The sequence below is a fragment of the Bubalus kerabau genome, chromosome 2 (assembly GCF_029407905.1).
Source record: "Bubalus kerabau isolate K-KA32 ecotype Philippines breed swamp buffalo chromosome 2, PCC_UOA_SB_1v2, whole genome shotgun sequence".
Taxonomy (NCBI): Eukaryota; Metazoa; Chordata; class Mammalia; order Artiodactyla; family Bovidae; genus Bubalus; species Bubalus kerabau.
Genome location: NC_073625.1, coordinates 118,761,861 through 118,785,213, shown reverse-complemented (window position 1 = coordinate 118,785,213; position 23,353 = coordinate 118,761,861). Strand labels below are relative to the sequence as shown.

Below are 23,353 nucleotides of genomic sequence, written 5' to 3'. Positions count from 1 at the left end.
AAAGCTTCACAGGAGACAATTACGTCCCATCAGCATTAATAGATTTATGAGGACAAACTGTACTGGGTGCGTTGTTCCAAACGCTGTACGGAGAAGCCAGCTCCAATGAATATTTCATATAATAAATCTACTTAAGGATAAATTATTATGTTCCATGGAATACACTTTCTGCAGCAAGAAGCAAAGCACAGACACTGCAAGCGTGAATCAAAGCGCCAGGCCTGCTGGGATCTCAAACAGGTTTGTAAACTGTGGTCTCCTGAGGGTGGGCTCAGAGTCTGGCACTCTCTGAAGCCCCCCAGCCCAGCAAGGGGCTAGTGCCTGGCAACGGTGATCAAAGCAAGAGTGATGGAAGAGAGAAAAAAAGAGGGAGGGGGCAGAGAACATGCTCCCCTCCTGCTACCCCTCCCTCTGCCCCTCCTTTTCAGATCCCCCACTTCAGGGGCCACAGGAAGAAGTACCACATAACCCAGAAACCCATGCCACAGGTGACTCCCATACTGAAGGCAGCTGACCCATGAGAAGATCCAAGATGACAGTTTACAGCAACTGACTACAATTTTTTTAGAGATGTAGATTAAAAAGCCAAATCTTATGTGCAACTTTTATTAATTTATGTATGTGAAAGTGAAGTCGCTCAGTTGCATCCAACTCTTTACAATGCCATGGACTGTAGCCCACCATGCTCCTTGGTCCACGGGATTTTCCAGGCATGAATACTGGAATGGGTTGCCATTTCCTTCTCCAGGGGATCTTCCCGACCCAGGGATCAAACCCGGGTCTCCCGCATTGTAGGCAGACGCTTTACCGTCTGAGCTACCAGGGAAGCCCAATTTATATGTACATATTTTAAATTATAAAAATCTTACTCATTATTATTTCCATCTACTACACACCTTACAAATTGAATTTTTCCAAACCCTTCATGTGCTCCTCAACACGAATGTCTTTACCAACCCCAGAATCAAGTTGAGTCATTCAGAGCAGTTTTCCAGAACACATCATCCAATCATCCATTCAAGATGTTTCAGATACAGCCCCTTATAAATCTGTGTGGGATGTTGTCACCAGAAATGGCATCTATCCCAGCCCTAGAGAACCCATGTCCATACCATTAAGGCAGTTGGTTTTTTCACCAGCCTATAACCAGATATTTGCAGCCACTTTAAAAGGATCCCTTATATCAATATTCCACATTTATAATTATGAGATCAAAATCCCAGAAACAGTGGCTAAATCTGTGTTAAATTTTTCGGCTTCCTTTTACCTTTAATGAAGTCTGTCAAGAGAATTCTAGGAGCACCCATATTCAGTAATTAATGCTTCAGGCTAAGGTGGTCTCAAGCTGTACTTTGTTGTTCAAAATAAAGCATGTAACCGAGAGAGTGCCACGTAAGAGACTGGAAAGACATCTCTTTTGCAAAGGACAGCCTGGGGATGGGGGAGAAGGGACGTTTGCCTCATATCCATTACATACAACACCTTCTCAACACCTTCTCCAACACGGGGAGGCCAAAGCACCCAGAACGGCACAGCCTGGTGACAGGCAGGGGCAGATGTCTGGCCCCGGGCTCATTGGCACAGACAGGCCTGAAGAGCCAGACCACTGCTCCACTAAATGTCCACTGGGGACAGAGCCATGCCAAGCCGTAGCTCAGCCTGGAAGAGAAAACTCATGTATCACTCGGCATGCCCACTACGAATCAGGTCACACAGAGCTCTTGGAGCCAAGAAGGGAGGTGGTGGGGCGGGCCTTGTGCCCAGGGAGACGCCAGGCTTCCAGGAAACGCCAAGGCCTGTCTGAAGGGCGGCAGGCACAGGGCCACCAGGGATGGCCATGTCACCTCCCTGGGCCCAGCTGTCCCTGGAGGAGCTGCTGGAGGGCAGAGGGACAGCACAGCACTCCGGGAAGTCTGCTCTCATTGCGGGATCCAGGCACTGCAGGAACAGCCAACAGGCGCCCGCTTCTCCCAGGGGCCTCCCAGAGTACCGGGCAGGAGAGCTGCAGTGCCAGCTTCTGGACTTGACAGGAGAGAGCCCACAACAGCTATCGCCCTGCTCCATGCGCACCAGTCTGGGGTGGAATCTCATGTGTGCTGGAGTGCCCAGCCGGGTCTGCGGGCAGCTCTGGGATCAGATGCTAAGTCCACGCTTCATCACCTGGCAACCTCTGTCAAAACCCCAAAACTACCCCGTCTGAAAATGGGAGAGAATCATGTTGCTGGTCTCCAGGCTTTTGTGAGAAATGCAATAGGAACTCAGTAAAGGACAGCTGATCTAAACACCCTGTTCTGCGAGTGCTCAAATGCCTTTCCCAGGCAAGAATACCTTGATTTGATACAAAAAATACCTTCTGTAATAAACAGCCCAAGTCACGATACAGCAATAATCGAAGCTGCCTGACTCTGCAGCACTCCAACTGCATGAGGGCTGAGTGGGTCCCCCCATAGGCTGGTCAGCTCCCACCCGTGCGATCCTAGTTTGGGTGATCTTAGTAATCAATTCCAACAAGAGCTGGAGGCAAATGATTCCCTGGGGGAAAAAAAAATTGTTTTCTCAAGAACATCAACGATGAATGTGAAAACACGATGAATAGTTTTAGGATGGAAAGAAAAATCTGCTAACAGACTGGCAGCCTTTCAATCCCACAAACATGCCAGCACATTTCCACTTCACGGCCTTCGCACCAGTGGTTCCCTCTGCTCACAATGCTCTTCCTTAGAGTCAAGCACAGCTGTGTCCTTCCAGCTCTTCCGGTGCCGGTTCGTATGTCACCTCCTGAGAGTTTCCCAACCAAAACGGAAGCTACTCCCCCTGCTCCACCCCACCGCACTCTGGCTATTCAATTACCAGACTTATTTTCTCCAGAGCACAGATCACCACCTCAGCAGAGATGGGCCACATTCCAGGTCTCCAAAACCTCAGTCAACCAGAGCAGGACAGAACGAGGAGAAAATAGAATGTAAGAGGGACAAGGTGGCAAACGGCAGGGAGGAGCTGAAGGATCTATGGGCTTCTGCTCAGGGGCGAGGGTGTGGGGAATTCATACCACCTTCCACACATGCTGGTCATTCTCCCCAGTCCCACCCTCTACCGCGCTCAGGTTCCCACCTTGTTCCATTTTCTTGCCTGTAATGGCACAAGGATAAATGGTTACAATAAACCTCCTCCCTCTTTAAGACGTCAATTGTCTGTTGACTCAGGAGGGCTTCCCTGGTGGCTCGGATGGTATAGAATCTGCCTGCAATGCAGGAGACCCAGGTTCGATCTCTGGTTTGGAAAGATCCCCTGGAGAAGAGATATGGCTACCCAGTTCAGTAATCTTGCCTGAAGAATTCCATGGACAGAGGTGCCTGGCAGGCTACAGTCCATGGAGTCACAAAGAGATGGACATGACTGAGCGACTGACACTTTTCAGGAGCCCAACAAGAAATCAAGGAAGAGCAGCCTGTCGTGTCTGGAGGAGAATGGGCCCCGGACTCGGGAACTGGAGCCAGCCCCTCTGGGTGCCCAGCTGATGGCACCAACTTGGATTCCCCCTTGCCCATCCTCACCTCCTTACGCCCAGTGGTGGGAGGGTCCTGGGCAAGGAGATGATGAGATGAAGACCTTGTTAGCAGAGCAAGGTACAGAGGTTACACACAGAAGGATACGCAAGTAAAAGCTTGTCTGTCTTGTATGTGCTCTGCTCTCAGACCTTCAAACACCTGGGCCTTCCAAGTGGATTTCCAGGATGACCACCAGGGGTCACGGCAAGTCACGGGGACGGAGGGTGAGGAAGGACCCAAGAAAAGACCACACACTGAGAGGAAGGGAGAGAGACAGAGAAGTGGGCCCAGATGCCCTCCAGGGCGACGCTGAAGGAAAAAGGAGTAGGGGGGAGGTCTGCACATGTCTGTGACCAGCTATCAGGGCCATCACACAGGCTGCATGCCCGTGCAGATATCATGGCACAGCTGGGGGGCCCCTGGGCACAAACCTATGATTTCTACAGTGCAGTGCATCCCATGCCCGCAGCGCCATGGCCAGCCCCACCACCTGCCACCCTGCCTCCCGCCCCCAGGGCCCATCTCTCAGCCCTGAGCAGTCACTCTTGCAGGCAGCCGGTCACTCCCTATCTTTTCCAGCACTTACTAAAGAATTTGTTCAGTGAGCTCAAATAATCTGTACACAGTAGGTATAATCATTCCTTAGTTCACTTCTTTTATAAATTATGAGGTTTGGGTTGTTTTCATTTAACCATGAATTTTCCTAACAGTAGGATCCAGTTTTCTACAAAATAAGCAAAAGAAAAAGCATGAGAGAGAAGGGACAGAAGAAGAGCGGGAAGGAGAGCAGTGACCCTGCAGCGCGTGTGTGTGCTCAGTCGCTCTGTTGTATCTGACTCTTTGTGACCCCATGGAGTGTAACTTGCCAGACACCTCTTTCCCAGGCAAGAACACTGGAGTGGGTTGCCATTTCCTTCTCCAGGGGATCTTCCCGACCCAGGGATTGAACCCATATCTCTTGCATCTCCTTGCATTGGCAGGCAGACTCGTTACCACAGAGCCACCTCGGAAGCCCCGGTGACCCTGCAGTCGCAAGGTCTGCTTTGCGAAATCTTAGGGTAAGTGTCCCAGCTCACCCACACACCAAGGAGTTGGCCAGCTGTAGGGCTGTCAGGTCTTATCCACCAGATCCCTTGACTTCTTCTTTTTTGTGTGGCCATCTCCCATGACCTGTGACCTCCCAAAGAACACTGCTGTTTTACGTGAGTGACACCCAAGGGACGCACTGAGCCAGCTTCCTGTCTCCATTGAACAGGCAGGAAGGTGGCCTCAGCCAGGTCTCCCACACCCCCCTCAGACCACGTGACCCCCCTCCCCTCCTGGCTTTCTGGGGTGGAGACACAGTGGGCGCCCAAGAGCACCGTGGCCCCCGGAGCGCGCAGCTGAGCTCCGTGCAGCCAGGACAGTGTCCATCATCTCCTGGTGCTGACACACCTAAGCTTCCTGAAAGGCCCTGGCCCAATGCTCCCCGAGATGCGGCATCGGTTCCGGAGGGGACAAACAGGACTGCTGAAGGAGCACAGAGACCAACCACTTTAATACTCACAGACTTACTTTGATATGTAAAACACTGCAAAAATTAAAACACTTTAGAGCTATGATTTCACAGATATCACCTAAGGAGAGGCTAAGAGGAAAAAAAGTGAATCGATTTAAAATACATATTAAGCAGCTGATGCTGCAGGCAGTTCTAAGATATTGGCAAAAACCGTGAAGGAAACAGTCAATGGCCTGACTCTGAGGACTCTGTTCACGTCCACTGCGTCCATCTGAGGGTGAGGTGATGTGTTTAAAATGCCGAGAGCAGTACTGGCGGCCAGGAGGCATCCACGGGCTGAGTCTCTGCCTCCCCAAGGTCACACATGCTGACGTCAGGACTGGGTCTCCTGAGTCCCCATAAGCAGCCTGTCCACTGAGTTCCCGCCTTAACCTCCAGCTAAGACAGTCCCCCACCACGCCCCATTCCCAGCACTGCTCTGCCACTCGAGGAACCAGCACCTGCTCACCGTGGGGCCACAAAGGGACAAAACCAAGCAAGGGTCAGGAAGCAACGTGGACAACCACGAGTCCACCAGCCGGCCGCCATCAACACCATGCCCCTGATGAAGGAGGTAGCCGTGGCTGCTTGGAGAGGAAAAGTCACCCATCCCAGGGGATGTGGTGGACGGTGGCCAAGGCCCAGCTGTGAGCCCAGGCTCATCTGATTCCAGAACAGCAAGGCAACCACCCCCGTGGCCTGCCCTCATTCCACTTTTCTTATTTTGTCCCCTCACCAAGGGCAGAGTCCCATCGAGTGAGAAAGAGGTGTCTGGCAAGTTACACTCCACGGGGAGGCAAGGAGTCAGATGCCACTGAGCGACTGAGCACACGCGTGCGCTGCAGGGTCACTGCTCTCCTTCCCGCTCTTCTTCTGTCCCTTCTTTCTCTCTCATGCTTTTTCTTTTGCTTATTTTGTAGAAAACTGGGTCCTACTGTTAGGAAAATTCAGTGTTAAATGAAAACACCACAACCCCAGCTCTGTTGGAGAGGCATATGTTGTTGACAGCCCTCTCGAGGCCACAGGCCCACGTCTGAATTAACTCTAGCATAGAGAACCCTTCTCCTGGATGGGCCCAGCATCCCGCCCCTGTACCCGACAGCCCCCCAGCTTCCACCTACTCAGGCCAGCATCCTCTCTCTGGCCTCCTGCTGACAGGTCTCCTCTTCATGCAGTCCACACAGCAGCCAGAGTGACCCTTCTCTGCTCAAAACCCAGAAGTGGCCCCTCCCATCACTCCGACAAAGCCAGAGCTCTCACGGGCCTCCCACAAGGCCTGCCCTGTCTCTGCCACGTCCCCCGACCCCAGTGACTTCACTGCAGCCCACGGCCCCTCTCTGCTGCTCCTCAAACCACCAGGCACCCAGACGCTCTCCCAGCTCCCTCACTCTGCCAGGTCTCTGGCCCAATGCCACCTTCTCAGTGACAGAGCCCCCACTTCCCACCTAAAGACTGCAACAGCCTCGCAGCCCCCTCATCCTGCTAAACCTCCTAACTCACCTCCGAGGAGGCGGTACAATGTACTCATCTGCTTCTCAAGGAACAACCAAGAGATGAAACGAACCCCACCCAGTTTCGAGCCCCTATTTCCCGGTGTCCCAGGCAGCAAAGCAGACAAGTATCACTGGCTCATTCAGTCCTCTTCCTCCCAGGTCTGCTCCACAAGGGCAGGGCTCTGACTCTCCCTCTCTTCATGGACACGCCCGTGTGCATCAGTGTCCTGGGACAGAACGGACACTCCCAGGCACACAGTAAATACTGGCTCCGTGGGGATTTCACCCGGCAGCAACGCCACCTGGGCTCACACAGGCCTCAGAAAGAGAGCAGCGCCCCTCTGCCTCTGGAGGTGAGGTCCCCCGGGGCCAGCAGCGCAGCTTGGCTTCCCCCGTCACCATTCATCTGCTCTGGCCTTCAGTTCAGTTCAGTCGCTCAGTCGTGTCCGACTCTTTGCGACCCCATGAATCGCAACACACCAGGCCTCCCTGTCCATCACCAACTCCTGGAGTTCACTCAGACTCATGTCCATCGAGTCGGTGATGCCATCCAGCCATCTCATCCTCTGTCGTCCCCTTCTCCTCCTGCCCCCAATCCCTCCCAGCATCAGAGTCTTTTCCAATGAGTCAACTCTTCGCATGAGGTGGCCAAAGTACTGGAGTTTCAGCTTTACCATCATTCCTTCCAAAGAACGCCCAGGGCTGATCTCCTTCAGAATGGACTGGTTGGATCTCCTTGCAGTCCAAGGGACTCTCAAGAGTCTTCTCCAACACCACAGTTCAAAAGCATCAATTCTTCAGCACTCAGCCTTCTTCACAGTCCAACTCTCACATCCATACATGACTACTGGGAAAACCATAGCCTTGACTAGATGGACCTTTGTTGGCAAAGTAATGTCTCTGCTTTTGAATATGCTATCTAGGTTGGTCATAATAAGCACTGAAATTTGGCCCTTCCCTCAAGCTGTGTGAGCGCACAGACTGTTCCACAGAGGGCACAGCCAGGTACTAGTGAGGGACAGGCCTCTGCCGCCCTGCAAGGCAGCCCCCAGCCTCCACCCTGACCTGCCAGTTGCCGCAGCTCAGGCCCACAGCTGTGCCCACAACAGTGGGGACCCCTCTGCAAGTCACAAAATCCAAAGTGGGTGAGCAACATGGACAGAGCCAAGAGCCTATATGTACAAGTCACTGATTCAAGCCCTCATGTCTCAGAGAGGGACAGTGAGGTCCAAAGAGGGGTGTGGCGGTCTCCCCCCGTTACACGGCCCGTGGCAGCCAGTCCCGAAGCCAGGCCCCCGAGACAGAGGCGCTGCACTTGCAGCTGGAGGTACCTCCTCTAAGAGACTCGGGAAATGCTGGGGAAGAGCAGGTCAGGTCTCCACTCGACCAGAAGGCTTGCAGTGGCACCGAGAACACGCGAGTCTGCCCGCAAAGCTGCCCACAGTCTCCACTTCCCAAAACAAAGGCATCCAGACCCACCCAGCAAAGGGGAGTCTACACCAGGTCCTTGGCAGAACTCAGAGCTGGCATGGGGACCACCGCGCCGGGGAAGTACTGAGCAGCATCCGGGAAGGTGCACAGACCCCCGGACCAGGGAAGACCCTTCCAGGTGTGAAGACTGGAGAAGCTCAAGCTCGTCTCTGTCTGCAGATGGTCACCCAAATGGTCACAGCAGCAATGTTTGTGATGACAAAAAAGTGGGAGCAACCTCACTCCCCCGAAGGCCCAGGACTCTTGATTCCTCAGAGCTGAATACTCTCACGGGGCTGCAAGAAAACTCCCATGTTTCCAGCCTCTAACAGATCCCCCAGAGACATCTGGAAATCCCTTCCAGATGCTGAACACATCACAGAACAGGGCTGGATGTCAACAGCTCCTGAGAACAGGCAGTGAGACAGCAAGATCCTATTTCACCTCCTAGACCAGGGACTTGAGACAGAGCTTTCCCCGTAGTAAAGAGGAACGCTTTCATTCCACATTTGCTCTCAAAAGTTGTGCGACCCTCTGAGATCCATATCAATGACTAAATTCAGTTGCTCACATTTCTGGCCAAAGCAAAAGCTGCTCAAGGAGACAGAAGAACGGACAACTAAACACAACTGACTCCCTAACACCTCACTTCCTCTGCCAACACTGCTCACCACACTCTGTGTAACACCCCAGCCCCTGCTGCCAAAGGGGGTCACTAACCAGGCTGGTTTTAGACAGGAACCCATGGAAGTAAGACTCTCAGACAAGCTGAGGAGCTTGTCTGTGGACAGGGAGCCCTGTCCACTGTGGACTGCAGGTGACCTGTGCCCCCAAGGCTGGCAGCAAGTAGCTGGGCACCCACGCCCTGTCCATTCATTGCCTGCTCCTGGCTGAGTGACCTACAGCACAACCAGACCCCGAGTAGGTGGGCGATCAGGGATCTGAAACTTCGGCCGTGTTTCAGGTGTCAGCAGTGCCCATCCCTGGGGACCAGGACCAAAGTCTCACTCCACACTGGCCACAAGTTACACTCATCTTAACACAGATCAGCAGCAGCCAAAATCGCCAGCAGCTTGCTCTGCCAACCATAGGGCACAGATCCACCTCCCTCCAGGGTGCCTTCAGAGCAAGGTCTCCTTCCCACGAGCTGCTCTCGTGAGCAGAAAGCTTGTCCCTCCCCCACTCTGAGAGAGGTGGGTGTCACAGGGGGATAAGGCAGCTCGGCGGGTCCCATGGCTCAGTCACCCTCTCACTCAGTACCTACACCGAACGTAATAAAAGTGTGCAGCCCAGGCCACCTCTGTGCCAAACTTGGCCCTTTTGTAAGACAAACCTGAGCATCCAGGCAGCCAGCCCGCACAGCCCAGGCCGGGGCATGGCCACCCAGGATCTGACCTGGGACACAGGATGGGCAGGTGCAGTCCAGCGAGGCAGGCCATGAAGGGGTTTCCAGGGGGCGGACCCAGACAGCATACTGCCGCTGGGGGGCAGGAGGCAGACCTGGATGGGCTTCATGGAGGAGGGGGCCCCCATGCCTCAGGTCCACCGCAGACCCCTAGTCTACTCTACTGGTCACACACGGGTCCTCTAGACACATTAAGTCATGTCGTTTCATGCCCATGACAACATGTTGAGGCGGGGTGCAGTGCCGTGCCCCTGTGTAGGTGAAAAAGTTGCTCGGAGAAGGCAGACCACTCCCCACTGCCTCCCAGAGGGATCAGGTGGGCCTGGGGCCCTCCCAGGCCTGTCTGAAGCCCATGCCACGCTCATCCAAGAAGCTCCTGCCCATCCCTGTGCCAGGCTGCACCCAGAGTGGGGAGAACCAACGCACAGCCCGCCGCCAGGGCCTCTCACCTGGCAGTCTCACCAGTCTGCAGGCAGCAGGGGAGGACAGAGGCACTACCGAGACCAGCTCAGGCAACAGGGCTCCGGAGGGCGGACTCTCCAGGTGGGCCAGGTGGATGGTAACCAGAGAGGTACCAGAGTGCCTACTGTGTCATGATGTCAGCTCCCACAGCAGGGAGCCCATTCCCTGGTGCCCAGAGACCCTGTGACACAGCAGGACTGGGCTTGATGGGATGCAGACTCAGGAAGGGGACAGCAGTGGGATCCCATCAGCCCCATCCCCCAACACACACACACTCACACACACACAGGCTCAGCTGCCCTCCACACACACACACACACACAGGCTCAGCCTCACCCACCACACACACACACACACATTCACACACAGACTCAGGTAGGGGACAGAAGTGGGATCCCATCAGCCCCATCCCCCAACACACACACACTCACACACACACAGGCTCAGCTGCCCTACACACACACACACACACACACACACACACACACACACAGGCTCAGCCTCACCCACCACACACACACAGACTCAGGTAGGGGACAGAAGTGGGATCCCATCAGCCCCATCCCCCAACACACACACACTCACACAGGCTCAGCCTCACCCCACCCCACACACACACACACACACACACAGACTCAGGCGGGGGACAGCAGTAGGATCCTATCAGCCCCACCCCCCAACACACACACACACACAGGCTCAGCCTCACCCCACCACACACACACACACACACACACACTCAGCCTCCCTCCACACACACTCACATAGGCTCAGCCTCACCCCACCACACGCACACACACACACTCAGCCCCCCTCCACACACTCACACACACAGACTCAGGCAAGGGACAGCAGTGAGATCCTATCAGCCCCACCCCCCCAACACACACACACACACACTCACACAGGCTTAGCCCTCCTACACACACACACACTTACACACACTCAGTGACAGATACACACTCACACAGGCTCAGCCCCCTGTCCACACACACACACACACACACACAGGCTCAGGCCCCCACACACACTCACACAGGCTCAGCCTCACCCCACCACACACACACTCACACACAGGCTCAGCCTCACCCCACCCCCACACACACACTCAGCTGCCCTCCAAACACTCACACACACAGACTCAGGCAGGGAACAGCAGTGAGATCCTATCAGCCCCACCCCCAACACACACACACACACTCAGCCCCCCTCCACACACACACTCAGCCCCAACACACACACACACACACTTAGCCCCCTCCACACACACTCACACAGGCTTAGCCTCACCCCACCACACACACACACTCAGCTGCCCCACACACACACACACACACTCAGCCCCCCTCCACACACACTCACACAGGCTCAGCCTCACCCCATCACACACACACAGCCTCCCTCCACACACACACACACACATACACACTCAGCCCTCCTCCACACACTCACACACAGACTCAGGCAGGGAACAGTAGTGAGATCCTATCAGCCCCACCCCCCCAACACACACACACACTCAGCACCCCCAACGCACACACACACACAGTTCCCCTCCACACACACACTCACACAGGCTCAGCCTCACCCCATCACACACACACACAGCCCCCCTCCACACACACACTCACACACAGGCTCAGCCACCCTCCACACACACATTCACACACTCAGCCCCCCTCCACACACTCACAGACTCAGGCAGGGGACAGAAGTGGGATCCTATCAGCCCCACCCCCCCAACACACACACACACACACACACACACACACACACACACTCAGCCCCCCTCCACACACACTCACACAGGCTCAGCCTCACCCCACCACACACACACACACACACACAGCCCCCTCCACACACACATTCACACACAGGCTCAGCCCCCCTCCACACACACTCACACATTCAGCCCCCCTCCACACACACACACACACACAGGCTCAGCCCCACCTCACCACACACACACAGGCTCAGGCAGCAGACAGCAGTGGGATCCTGTCAGCCCCACCCCCAACACACACACACACACACTCAGCCCCCCTCCACACACACACTCACACATTCAACCCCCCTCCACACACACACTCACACAGGCTCAGCCTCACCCCACCACACACATACATACACACTCAGCCGCCCTCCACACACTCACAGACTCAGGCAGGGGACAGCCATGGGATCCTACCAGCCCCACCCCCCCAACACACACACACTCACACAGGCTCAGCCCTCCTCCACACACACACACTTACACACGCTCAGTGACAGATACACACTCACACAGGCTCAGCCCCCCTCCACACACACACACACACACACACACACACACACTCAGCCCCCCTCAAACACTCTCACACAGGCTCAGCCTCCCTCGGGGCCCTGCATAGGCCGGCCACAGGACAGTGGGAGCCTCTCCAAAGGCCCTGGGGCCTGCATCTGAGGCTGCCCCATCAGCTGGACTCTGGAGCAGCTGCTCAGTGGATCGGGCAGCGAGGCCATTCAGTGTACACAAAACACAGGCAGTCACAGGTGGGTGAGATCTGATGGCTGTCTCAGCTAAGGACACACAGAGACCAGCGCGGCCCAGGAATTGGCTTCAGAACAAACAGAATGGACAGCAGGCAGGGAGTCAGCATGGGAGGGAAAGCGGGTCCCAGACCCCGTCCGCTGACCGCTGTGTGGCCTTGAGCCGTCACTCGGCGTCTCTGGGCCCATTTCCTCACAAGTTAACAGAAGGGGACAGGACTTCACAGCCTTTCCAGCTGCCTCCAGCCCTGACCTCTAGGACCTGCTGCCACAAGAGGGAAGTGAGGCTCCAAACAACACATGCCACATCCTCAACAGAGGCCCCCTGGCTGGTTCTCAGGGCAGAACTTGGAGGAGGAATAAGAGACCCACTGCGAGCAGGTTGAGGGGACCTGCTCTCCTCACAGCACCCGGTGACGAGGGGAAGAGGCCACGTGTGTGAGGCCCCCACGAGCAGAGGGCACCGTGGGAACCCTCCTGGGGGGACACCAGCTCTCCCACAGCAACCCCGTTTGGAGGGCCTGGAATGAAGCCCCAGAACTGACATCACAGGGCTTAGCACCCAGAGCTCACCAGCCAGAAAGGTCGGCTCCCACCCCAGCTCCACGCCTCAGAGCCCAAGCTCTGAACCTGCTTTGGGCTCGGGATCCTCACCTGGGAAACCTCTTCCTTGGGGAGAAGCCCTCCATCCTCCCAGGACTGAGGAAGAGAATGAAGATGGAGTCCAGCAGCGGCCCACCACTCAACTGATGCCACCTGTGCAGAACAACACTGGCGCTGGGAGACCCCTGAGGGAGCTTCCACACCCCGTGCCCTGGCTCGAGGTGCAGCCTGGCTCGCGGCAGTGGCCAGGAAATCAACCAGTATCTCCCAGAGGAGCAAAGTAGAATCGGCGAGCAGGACTTGTTGGGGGGTGACCCCAGAAGGAGATGAACAACGGTGTCAAGTCTCCCCCAGTCTCCCATCCTCCCACTTGGGAAAAGCCTGGAAAGGACACGTGTTTTACAACTTCCTGTGTCCAGTTTCAACATGCCAGTAAGAAGCTGTGGAATATCACTCAGGGCTAGTATGCGCCTGCCCATCTCACAGATGAGAAACTGAGGCTCAGGGACACTGGAAGCGTTGCCAGAGGAAGCTGGGGTCAGGGAGAGCCCCAGGACCCAGGATCAGGCTCCCTGGGTAGGACTCAGAGAGTGAGCCGATGGGCAGGGGCTGGGCGGCTTACCAGAGAGGCTCCAGGCTCACCCACTGCGGGCTCTGGGCAGACCAAGCAGCCACTGCCGCCCCCTGCCCTTGCCTGCATAAGGGGAGAGAGAGACCGATCCCTCCCACCTCCTCCAGACCAGCATCAGCAGCCCTGCATAGTAACACACGGGGAGAGTTCTGAAACCCAGGAAGATGTCTCCAACACACACCTGGGTCTTCCCGGCTGGCTTCAGACCGGACACCTTCCTGTCTGGAGGACCAGCATTAAAAGGTACAAGGATGACGTCATCTAGATCAAGAGGCCTCTCTGGATGCCAGGGACCCACACTGTCCCCATCCATGTCCTCCTTGCAGGAGCACTCGCACAGGATAGCTAGGAGCAGGGCACTCGGCCGACCACCTGTGCCCACCTGGCAGGCTCTTGCTGGGTCGGACCCCACACCAGGTCCTGTGCTACACCACGTCCCCAGACTTGGGAGGAAGGAAGACAGCCCGGCCCCCGGGAGTAATTGCCCAGAAGCCAACTTCAGCACAGCGCCATTCGGGAGAGAAGGGCCAACGCAGGGTGGGGTGGTCAGGAACAGCCTCCCCACGTTATCGGCACCCAGCTGAGCCTAATCTTGAAGGGTGAACGGAGTTAACCAGATAAAGGGCAGGCTGGGCGTTCAGAAGAGGAAGCACCTGAGCAAAGTCCCAGAGGCTCAAAGGGGCTCCCGCGACTCCAGGCAGCTCTGTGAGCACAGCTACATGGCAGCCACCAGCATCGAGGGGGTGGGCCTCACAGGCCCTGCGGCTCCCACTGCCCCACCTTCTGATCATGACTCTCTGGCCAGGTACAGGATACAAGCCACTCTGCTGCCCCAGCTGCCTCGCTTCCCTCCTCTGCAAGACTGGGAGGGTCCCATTACGATGAGTGCCATCCCAAGTTTTCTGACACCCACAGACAGCCCCTCCATCCTCACAAAACCAGCCCCAGACACCCTGGTATCCCCTGCCCCATGTCTTCCTGTTCCCCAGACAGGGGTGGCCGGGGCTGTGCAGAACAAAGCATGTACTCTGCTGAATCCTGTACAAGTTATCAAACGATGACTAACCCACCGTCCACCTGCCAGAGCCGGTGAAGCCCATTCACAATCCCACAGTAACCAGGACTCAAGGAGTCTGACTGTCTGGGCAGGTCTCACGGAGCCCGTGTCCTGGACTGCCGTGCTAATCTGGTACAACAGGGCCCCCTCACAGCAGCTGACGGGGTGTGGGCCCCAGAGGGTGAGGCCCAAGACCCTACTCAAAGAGATGGGTGGGAAAAGGAAATGAGTACGCTCTGGGGGATTCGGGTCTCCCCTGTAGCCTGGCTTTTCAAAATCACTTACGGTTTATACTTTGCTGAATTCCCAAAAAGATTATGAACAATTGCTGTGTGCAATCAGATCGAGAAAACACCATTAAGAGTTAAATAAAATGCTGGAACCTTCTAGAAACTTCTAGAATTGGAGCTTCTAGACAGGAACCTTCACAAAGAAGGCACGGCAAAACACAGACCAGCTTCCCCATCCTGATAAGAAACAGCAGCACCTGTTCCAGAACACAGGCCAAAGCAAGCTAGCATTTGCTGAGCCTCTGCCCCGAGCCAGACCTGTGCTGGGCACGTGCGGAAGGGGGACGTGGTGGTCAGAAATTACTCACAGGAAATTGTTTATAAGCCATCAGTATTTTGTCACAATAGCCTAAACAGACTGAGACACCTTGAAATAAACCTGGACAGAACTCTGATTTCCAAACTCACATCACTGCTCTCCAATTGAACCAACAGGTGCCAAGCCTTCCAAACTGATAAGAAAAGGCTCCTCCCCCCAATGCCGACTCAGGTACCACAAGCAGCAGCCACCGCTAACTAACCACCTGCCGTGTGCCAGGGCCCAGTGGTGCCCATATTCACCTTATAACCACTCTGGTAAGGCCCTCTGGGGAGGTCGGAGGCTGAGAGGGGTTACACTGTCCCCAAATGTCACAGGCTGCATTTGAGTCCAGGTGTCAAGTCCTGAACTATGCACTCCTGCCCAAGGGCCTGTCCCTGGCGGGCACAGGACAAACCTGGCTAGTGGAGGGAAGGGTGGGAAGCTCCAGCCAGGAGAGGAAGAGGAGGCCCGAGGAGAGTAAAGTGCACCCTGGACCAGCACAGGGCTCCAGAGCCTCTAGGACACACTGACCCACCAGCACGGGGACCACTTAATTGGAGCAGCTCGACAATAATTATCCCAATAAATAAATCAAATGACTTTAATTTAAAAGGCATTAAGTTAACAGCAGGCTTTGTGCCAGCCTACAGGGCCTGGCTCAGCTGCTCAGAACAGGCACCTGAAACAGGAAGGAGAGCACAGAGCTGCCTCTCCGGCCCAGGCCTGACCATCCTGACCGACCCCAAGCAACTCACAGGCCAGTGGGAGCGGTCCCCAGGCCAAGGCAAGAGCCCTGGACCAGGAAGGGTATGAAGAGGGGATCCAAGCCCATCTGACGGCTGAGGACACGGAGGCTCCCTGCAATTAGGCAACAAGGGTCCCGTCAGGCCCAGCACCCAGGTCAACAGGCACCCTCTTTACTACGCGGTCCCCTTGCCCAAGTCCCCACTAAGAGCCTGGACACCTGGGGGCATGGACCCAATGTAAACCCTGGGGCTCTGGTGAACTTATCCAAGGTGAGAGAGACTCCACCCTCAAGCTGCTCCAAGAGACACAGTTCCCCTCCTTTCACCAGAGGGTCCATGCTAGGCGTGATGGGCACCCCAGACTGGACAAAGGAGGCGCCCTCGGAGGCTGAGAGGCTGCCCCGGAACAGTGCTCATAGGGCACGGACCAAGGAGGAGCACGGGGGCTCGGGAGGCGCAGAAGCACACCGCACCGCCCATCCACACTCTTCCTTCTATGCTGCAGGGAAGCGCTGCAGCCTTCCCCGTCCAGAATCCAACCTTCCCAGCTTGTTTCTCGCCCGCTTTTTCCAAAGGGCCTGATCAAAACAGGCTTACACCCGGCGCGGGAAGGAAATGACTACCCATAACCGCCAGGCAGATTGCCTTTCATTTCGTTCTTCCTTTCTAAAACACGGAGCGGCGTTGTGGAGGAGCAGTGAGAAAGGGGGACGCTCGTGGAGAATGAACAAAAACAGCTAGGATTGCGCCCCAGGCTTCCTCAGTGGAAGGAGAGGCAGAGAAGGGCCCGGGCTCCGGGCAAGCAAACGCGGAGCGGCGGTGCCCTCCAGTGGCCGTGCGTGGCGCTGCACGCGGCGCGATGGGCAGAAGAGGTGACTCTGCCCGGGAGCCGCAGGGCAAGCTCTCCCCCTACTGGCTGTCGGGGAGGATGAGGTGACCAGCAAGGAGACCGGAGGCGGTCCAGTGTGGGCTGCCTTCCTGCAGCTCCTCCTCCTCCTGGCCTGGGAGGCCGGCGAGCTGATGCTAGTCCTGAAACCGCCCCAGCGTGCACCCCCAAACAGGTGACACACCACGTGGTTTCCCTGGGAGCAATGTTACAGCTCACCCAAAACTAACTCTCTGGTGGTCTCAGGCACTGGACAGCTGTAAAGCTGGCCCCGAAGGAACAGCAGAGGTTTGGCCTGCCAAAGGTCAGAGAGGTGCCTCCACTCCCCTTTCCAGCCTGAGGGATCCTTGGAAACACCGCAAGAGACCACGGGGATGGTGAAAACGACCCTGTATCCTGTCCACTCTGCTCTGGGCTTTAGAGAGGCCGCTGAAAACACTGACACTCAAATAGAAGATGGAAGGGCCCAGGCTGATTCTAACCCAGCCCTGTGTACACTGAATAAGTCACTGCCCTGCTGCCCAGGATCTATCAGCTAATCTATCAGCTCACTGGGAGGACACTGCACCCAGAGGGTCAGAGTTTCCTGCCTGCTCCAGTGCTTGGTGATTCTGCAAGGCTCTGCAAAGCGATGATGGCAGCAAGCACAGTCTTTTTTCAGGCTGAATGTTTATTTGGGGAATCTGGGCAGGGGGATGATACAGATTGTGCCCCTCAATGGCTCCCTGTCTTGCCCTGCCTCCTACTCCCCAAAGCACATGTCACAGTCCAGCCCCACTTCTTAGTGTGGGAGCTCAAGCAAACCACCGATGTCTCAGCCTTAGAGGCTCCTTCACCAGTCACAGTGATGCTCAGGTGAAACATTTGTGCAAGCACTTTCATAAGCTCTAAAGTGCTGGACAAATATTGTTACAATTCTCCTAATCAAGTGTTCATACTACTACCACCTCATTGATTTTAGGTATAGCGTTACTAAAGTGAAAGCTGCTCAGTCGTGTCCAACTCTTTACAATCCCATGGAATTCTATACAGCCCATGGAATTCTCCAGGCCAGAATACTGGAGTGGGTAGCCTTTCCCGTCTCCAGGGGATCTTCCCAACCCAGTGATCAAACCGAGGTCTCCCACAAAGCGGGAGGATTCTTTCCCAGCTGATCCCAAAGGAAAGCCCCAAAAGTTACTAAACACATCAGAAATTTCCAAACCTTGTCCTTCAGTAAAAAGTGTTTCCAGAAATGTTATAAGATCTTTCAGGATGTGCAGGAAGAGTCAAGATACCTAGTATTTCTTGTAAAATGTATCCTGGTAAATATGTATGCGAAATGAAATGAAGTTGCTCATCGTGTCCAACTCTTTGCAAATCCATGGACTATAGCCTACCAGGCTCCTCCATCCATGGAATTTTCCAGGCAAGAGTACTGGAGTGGGTTGCCATTGTCTTCTCCAGGGGATCTTCCCGACCCAGGGATCAAACCCGGGTCTCCCACACTGCAGGCTGACACTTTTACCATCTGAGCCACCTGGGAAGCAGCCTAAGTAAGCAAAAGCGAAAGCAAAAGTTGCTCAGTCATATCCAACTCTTTGCAACCCCATGGACTATAGAGTCCATGGAATTCTCTAGGCCAGAATACTGGAGTGAGTAGCCTTTCCCTACTCCAGGGGATCTTCCCAACCCAGGGATCAAACCCAGGTCTCCCGCATTGCAGGCAGATTCTTTACCAACTGAGCTATCAGGGAAGCCCTTAAATATGTAAGAAAAATCCCAAATATATTTATTTGGCTGTCCTTATCAATGTGTGATCATCTCATCTTTAGTCATTAGGGAAATGAAAATCAGAACCACAATGAGATGCTACCTCACAACCAGTAAGATGGCAATAATCAAGACAGACAACAAGTGCTGGTGAGTATGTGGAGAAATTGGAACCCTCATACACAGCTGACGGGAATGTAAAATAATAATACACTGGAAAAGTCTGGCAGCTCCTCACAATCACCAAGCCCTTCCACAGCCAGGTATATACCCAAGAGATCTGAAAACATATCCACACAAAAATTTGTAAATGAATATTCACAGCAATTTATTCATAATAGCCAAAAAGCAGAAACTCAAATGTCCATCAACTAATGAATGAATAAGTAAAAATGTGGTACAGCCATACAACAGAATATTATTCAACAATAAAAAGGCATGAAGTACTGCCACATACACAACATGAACCTTAAAAACATCACGCTAAGTGAAAGAAGTCAGAAGTAAAGGTCTATTTATATGAAATGTTCAGAACAAGCAAATTTATAGAAAGCAGGTTTGTGGGTGCCAGGGCTGAGAGGAAAGGGCGAAGGGGGAATGAGTGCTGATGGTACAGCTTCTTTTCTGGGGTGATGAAATGCTCTGGAATTAGTGATCATAACTGAACAAGTTGGTGAATGTGTTAAAAACCACTGTATATTTTTTAATATTAAGCTATCTACAAAGCTGCTAATAAGATGTATTTCTGATTCTAATGACATCATGATAGAACTGCATGTCAATGATGTGACAGTGTCATAGGAAGGGAGATCTCAAATTTTTCAAGTTTTGTTGAATTGTGTATTTTAAAGGGTGAATTTCATGGGACATGAATTATATCTCAAGCTTTTTGAATTGCAAGAAAATATAATCATTGTTCTTTCAAAAATGACCTATTGGAACAGAAAACAGTCAAGTGATCATGAAGAATGGCCACTACCCTAAGCTGGGACATTTCATTCATGCGTTGAAGCCCCCACAGTATTTGCAAATCACCCAGTGCACGCTGTGCTCAGCCGCTTTAGTCGTGTCCTACTCTCTGTGACCCCATGGACTGTAGCCCACTGGCTCCTGTGTCCATGGGATTTTCCTGAAAGGAATACTGGAGGGGATTGCCATGCTCTCCTCCAGGGGATCTCCCTGATCCAGGGATCAAACCTGAGTTTCCTGCATTTCAGGCAGGTTCTTTACCACTGAGCCACCAGGGAAGCCCAACTCACCCAGGTACCAGGTATACACGACAATCACTGGTCTTAGTTATGGATGGACTTTACCTTAAAACTTTAAAACATATCTGTGAAGTTATCCAGCATGATACACTGTGCATGATACAATAATACTATACAAAGTTCTTCGCTACAGATCCATGACTAAAGTTTCCCATGAGAAACATACATTGGTACATTACTACAGTTGTATCATAAATGTATTATAATTTAAGAGTTCCATTGTATTTGGCAAATTCTCTAAATTTTAGAGTATAAAATGTCATCTAGTCTTTTCAAAGAGCATCTCACTTCAGGATACACTTCTTTGATCACTTCTTTCCCAGATGGTCATAACTTAGTCAAAAGTTTTCTTCTGGTCAACGTGCCTGCTGCCATGACAGGCGGGGGAATCTGCGTTGCAATGTCACCTGTTTGTCATTAGCTTCACTGAGAAGCCAGCATTGAGGTTTTTACCCTCAGGCTTCTTTAGAGCCTCAACTATGAGCTGGGGCTTTTCAAAGCAACTCACAGTTTTCCTTTTGCAATAAAAGAAACTTCAAATTCAAAAAAGGTGTGCAAAGAGATTTAACTTTTGTCTCGTTACCCCAAGTCCTCAGCACGCTCCTCCTGGAATCTAGTGGTCACTTTTAAGTGTAGAACGCACAAGGCCTCCTTCCTGTTCCTAACTTGTCATCTGGAGATGGAGCAACCCAGCCTCGTGCTCTGAGATGGCTGAAGTTTGATGTACCAGGGGCAGCACACCAAGAACCCTTCTATGATTTCTCAGGTTTAATTAATACAGCTATCAATCAGTCGATTATAAAATATTTCTGAGAGCCTAGAATGTGCCAGGAACTGTGCTAAAAATGTAACAGTGATGGAGGAAGAGAGAACACCATCCATTGTTTCACGCCATCTGTGCCCCAGTAGACCAGCATTCCCCACCTCCTGCAGCTCCCCAGCCCTCCTTTCCCCACCTGACATGTTACCGCTTCCCTCAGGGAAGGAGGAGAAACTGCAGTGAGAGGCAGGCCTGTCTGGTTCTCTTCTCCTCTGGGATTAGCCTTGAAGAGTCTGCCCCTCCCTGCAGGGCGGCCAGCTGCTGTCCAGAGCAGTCCGTCCCTCCAGGAGTCTGTCTGGCCTGTGTTCCAGATCTGGGAGGCACCTGTCCCTGTGTCTGTCTGTCACTCCCAACTCAGGCCAGAAACAGGGGTGGCATTTACAGGGTGGCTGTCCACCCCAGCAGACCAAGAGGGTAGTAATGCCCTGCCCTTGTGGACATGATGCTCTAGGAGGGAGGGGCAGAATGCAAACTAGGAAACAGGGTAGTGACTTTCTCAAACTTGTTTCTTGATGTTCAAATAGCTCTTCCTCTCGCTTCCTTCAGCCCCTGCTCAGATGTTAACAGTATCTGTGAGGGCTTCCCTGCCCACCTGTACAAAACAGCCCACAACTCCCCACCCCGACACACAGACACTCCCTGTGTCCTTATCCACCTTGACTTTTCTCTACATGATCATGATCTGACTCACTCTGTGAGGACTTCTGTTCATTTGTTTGGGCCAAGCTCCTCCACACCCCTACAGCCCTGGGATGTAAGCTCCATGGGGCAGGGGCCTGGCTCTGCTCCTGCTGGCCACCAGCACCTAGAAGAGAGCCTGCAGCAGGATAAGCGCTCAGTAATCTCTGTTGAATGAATGAACAAATGAGTGTGTGCAACCAACAAGGTGACGGGAAAGATAATGAAGGCTAATAGGATGGCAGCCGCTTCAGAAAAGGGGTTCAGAAATGGCCTTTCTGAGTGGTCACTATCTGAGGCATAGCCCAGCACAAGAAGCAATCATGCTGTATGCCTGAGGGTGTCCCCACAGCACCGGGAAAGTCCCCCTGGGCCTCTGCAGGGGGCTGGCCACCCCAGAAAGCAGGGAGGCAATGGCTGCAGGGCCCGCCAGGGCTGAGTTCCCAGGAGTCAGCAGAGTAGAAGAGTGTTGTGAGACCGGACACACAACAACGGCCACAGCGGCACAGGGCTGCCTGCAGCACGTGAGGTGGCACTTAATCCCCACCTCTCCCAGGGCAGTAGGGGTTAAATCTTCATTTGAGAGGAGGCCTGGGAGGCCCTGAGACGCAAAGAGGGGTCACCCACGTCACCCAAATAGTCACTGGCCACCTGCGGTTTAAACGCAGTGCTGTCCCCCTCCCTCGGGACTATCTCGTGCCCAATCCAGCAGGTTCAGCAATGGGACAGGCTGTACATGGGTGATGCTAAGCACCATGGGTACCTGGTGTCAGGGGCTGTATCTGCCCCGTCTGTGTTCCCTGCAGTTGTGACTTTAGGGTCCGACACACAGCAGATGCTCAGTCATTCAGGGGACTTAAGCATACACGACGGGCTCCTGAGGGCCGGACAGAGATGACTGTGGTCACACACAGGAAACAGATTCACACACAAAAAATAAAAGGAATAAAAGCAATTTAGCTGAAAATGATAAACCCTTATCTGAACACAGCCATCAAGTCGGAAGCCCCCAGACGCTCATTCCTCCTGCCTTGGTGGGGTGGTATCAATTCCTTCAGGTCATCTGCAGCTGCCTCGGGTCTTGAGTGATGGCTCTGGCCGTCGGAACCAGGGCCAGCAGGGGAAAGAGTTGGAGCATGAAACACAAACTCCAAGGAGGGAACCAGCCCTGAGCCTGGACCTGCCCTAGACCTGTATTTATAGTGCCCACTATGTTCCAGGCATAGGCAAGGAAGATAAGAAGGCATGCAGTCCACCGCACCAGTCAGGTACATGAGAAAGACGTGCCTCTCGAATGGAGGCTCCTTGGATGGCTCCAGTAAGGAAATGGTATCTGAAGATGGGCGAGACTTAGCAATGCACACAGAAAGTGTATCCTGGTGGTGGAACAAAAGAAGCAGAGGCATGTAGACTGGAAAAAGTTGGATATATGACGGGACACTGTGGCTGGAGCTCAGGAAGGGGACAGCAGAGTCCTAGTAACGGGGCAGAGAGGCCCAGGGTGTGACCTCTGACTCAGAAAGTGAAACAATGACAATGTTGGTCTACAAGGTGGTGTCTGGAGCACCGGTCGAGTCCGACGGCCCTGAGAGGCAAAGGGAGGTGGGGTCACCCGCAGTCACCCAGCTCTATCCAGACTGGCCCTATGATCAAAGGCTCTTGCTTTTCTCCCTTGAACTAGCAAAGGATTTCTCAAACAATGGAGTCCTAAGGAACACCTGGAACAGGCTGCCAGGCCCTACCTCCCAACACCGCAATTACGGAAATCGGGATGGGCCCCAGGCTGAAAGAACCCCAGCTCAGACAGTGGGCCCAGGACCTGGATTCTTGGCCTCCTGTACCATGGAATCCAGACCAGGTGCCTCGCTATGACTGGT

The 23,353-nt window shown here is 53.9% G+C and overlaps 1 protein-coding gene and 1 long non-coding RNA gene across 11 annotated transcripts in view; one reads left to right on the top strand and one right to left on the bottom strand.

Moving 5' to 3' along the window:
- The window catches only part of XXYLT1 (xyloside xylosyltransferase 1), a 179,093-nt gene that overhangs the window by 153,240 nt on the left and 2,500 nt on the right, over window positions 1-23,353 (bottom strand). Inside the window, exons 1-2 of one of the 10 annotated variants that reach the window (XM_055568632.1) lie at window positions 13,860-14,307; window positions 13,099-13,200 (exon numbers count right to left, since the gene is read on the bottom strand). The exons of 1 other annotated variant lie outside the window; for it this stretch is intronic. In XM_055568632.1, the coding sequence (XP_055424607.1) occupies window positions 13,099-13,200; window positions 13,860-13,991 (234 nt within the window). In that variant the 5' untranslated portion in view covers window positions 13,992-14,307. 8 more of the 10 variants (XM_055568633.1, XM_055568640.1, XM_055568638.1 and 5 more) reach the window with 8 other exon arrangements.
- LOC129643699 (uncharacterized) lies at window positions 14,350-16,108 on the top strand. The gene is made up of 3 exons (XR_008710431.1): window positions 14,350-14,483; window positions 15,461-15,601; window positions 15,970-16,108. It is a non-coding gene; the product is annotated as an uncharacterized LOC129643699 (long non-coding RNA).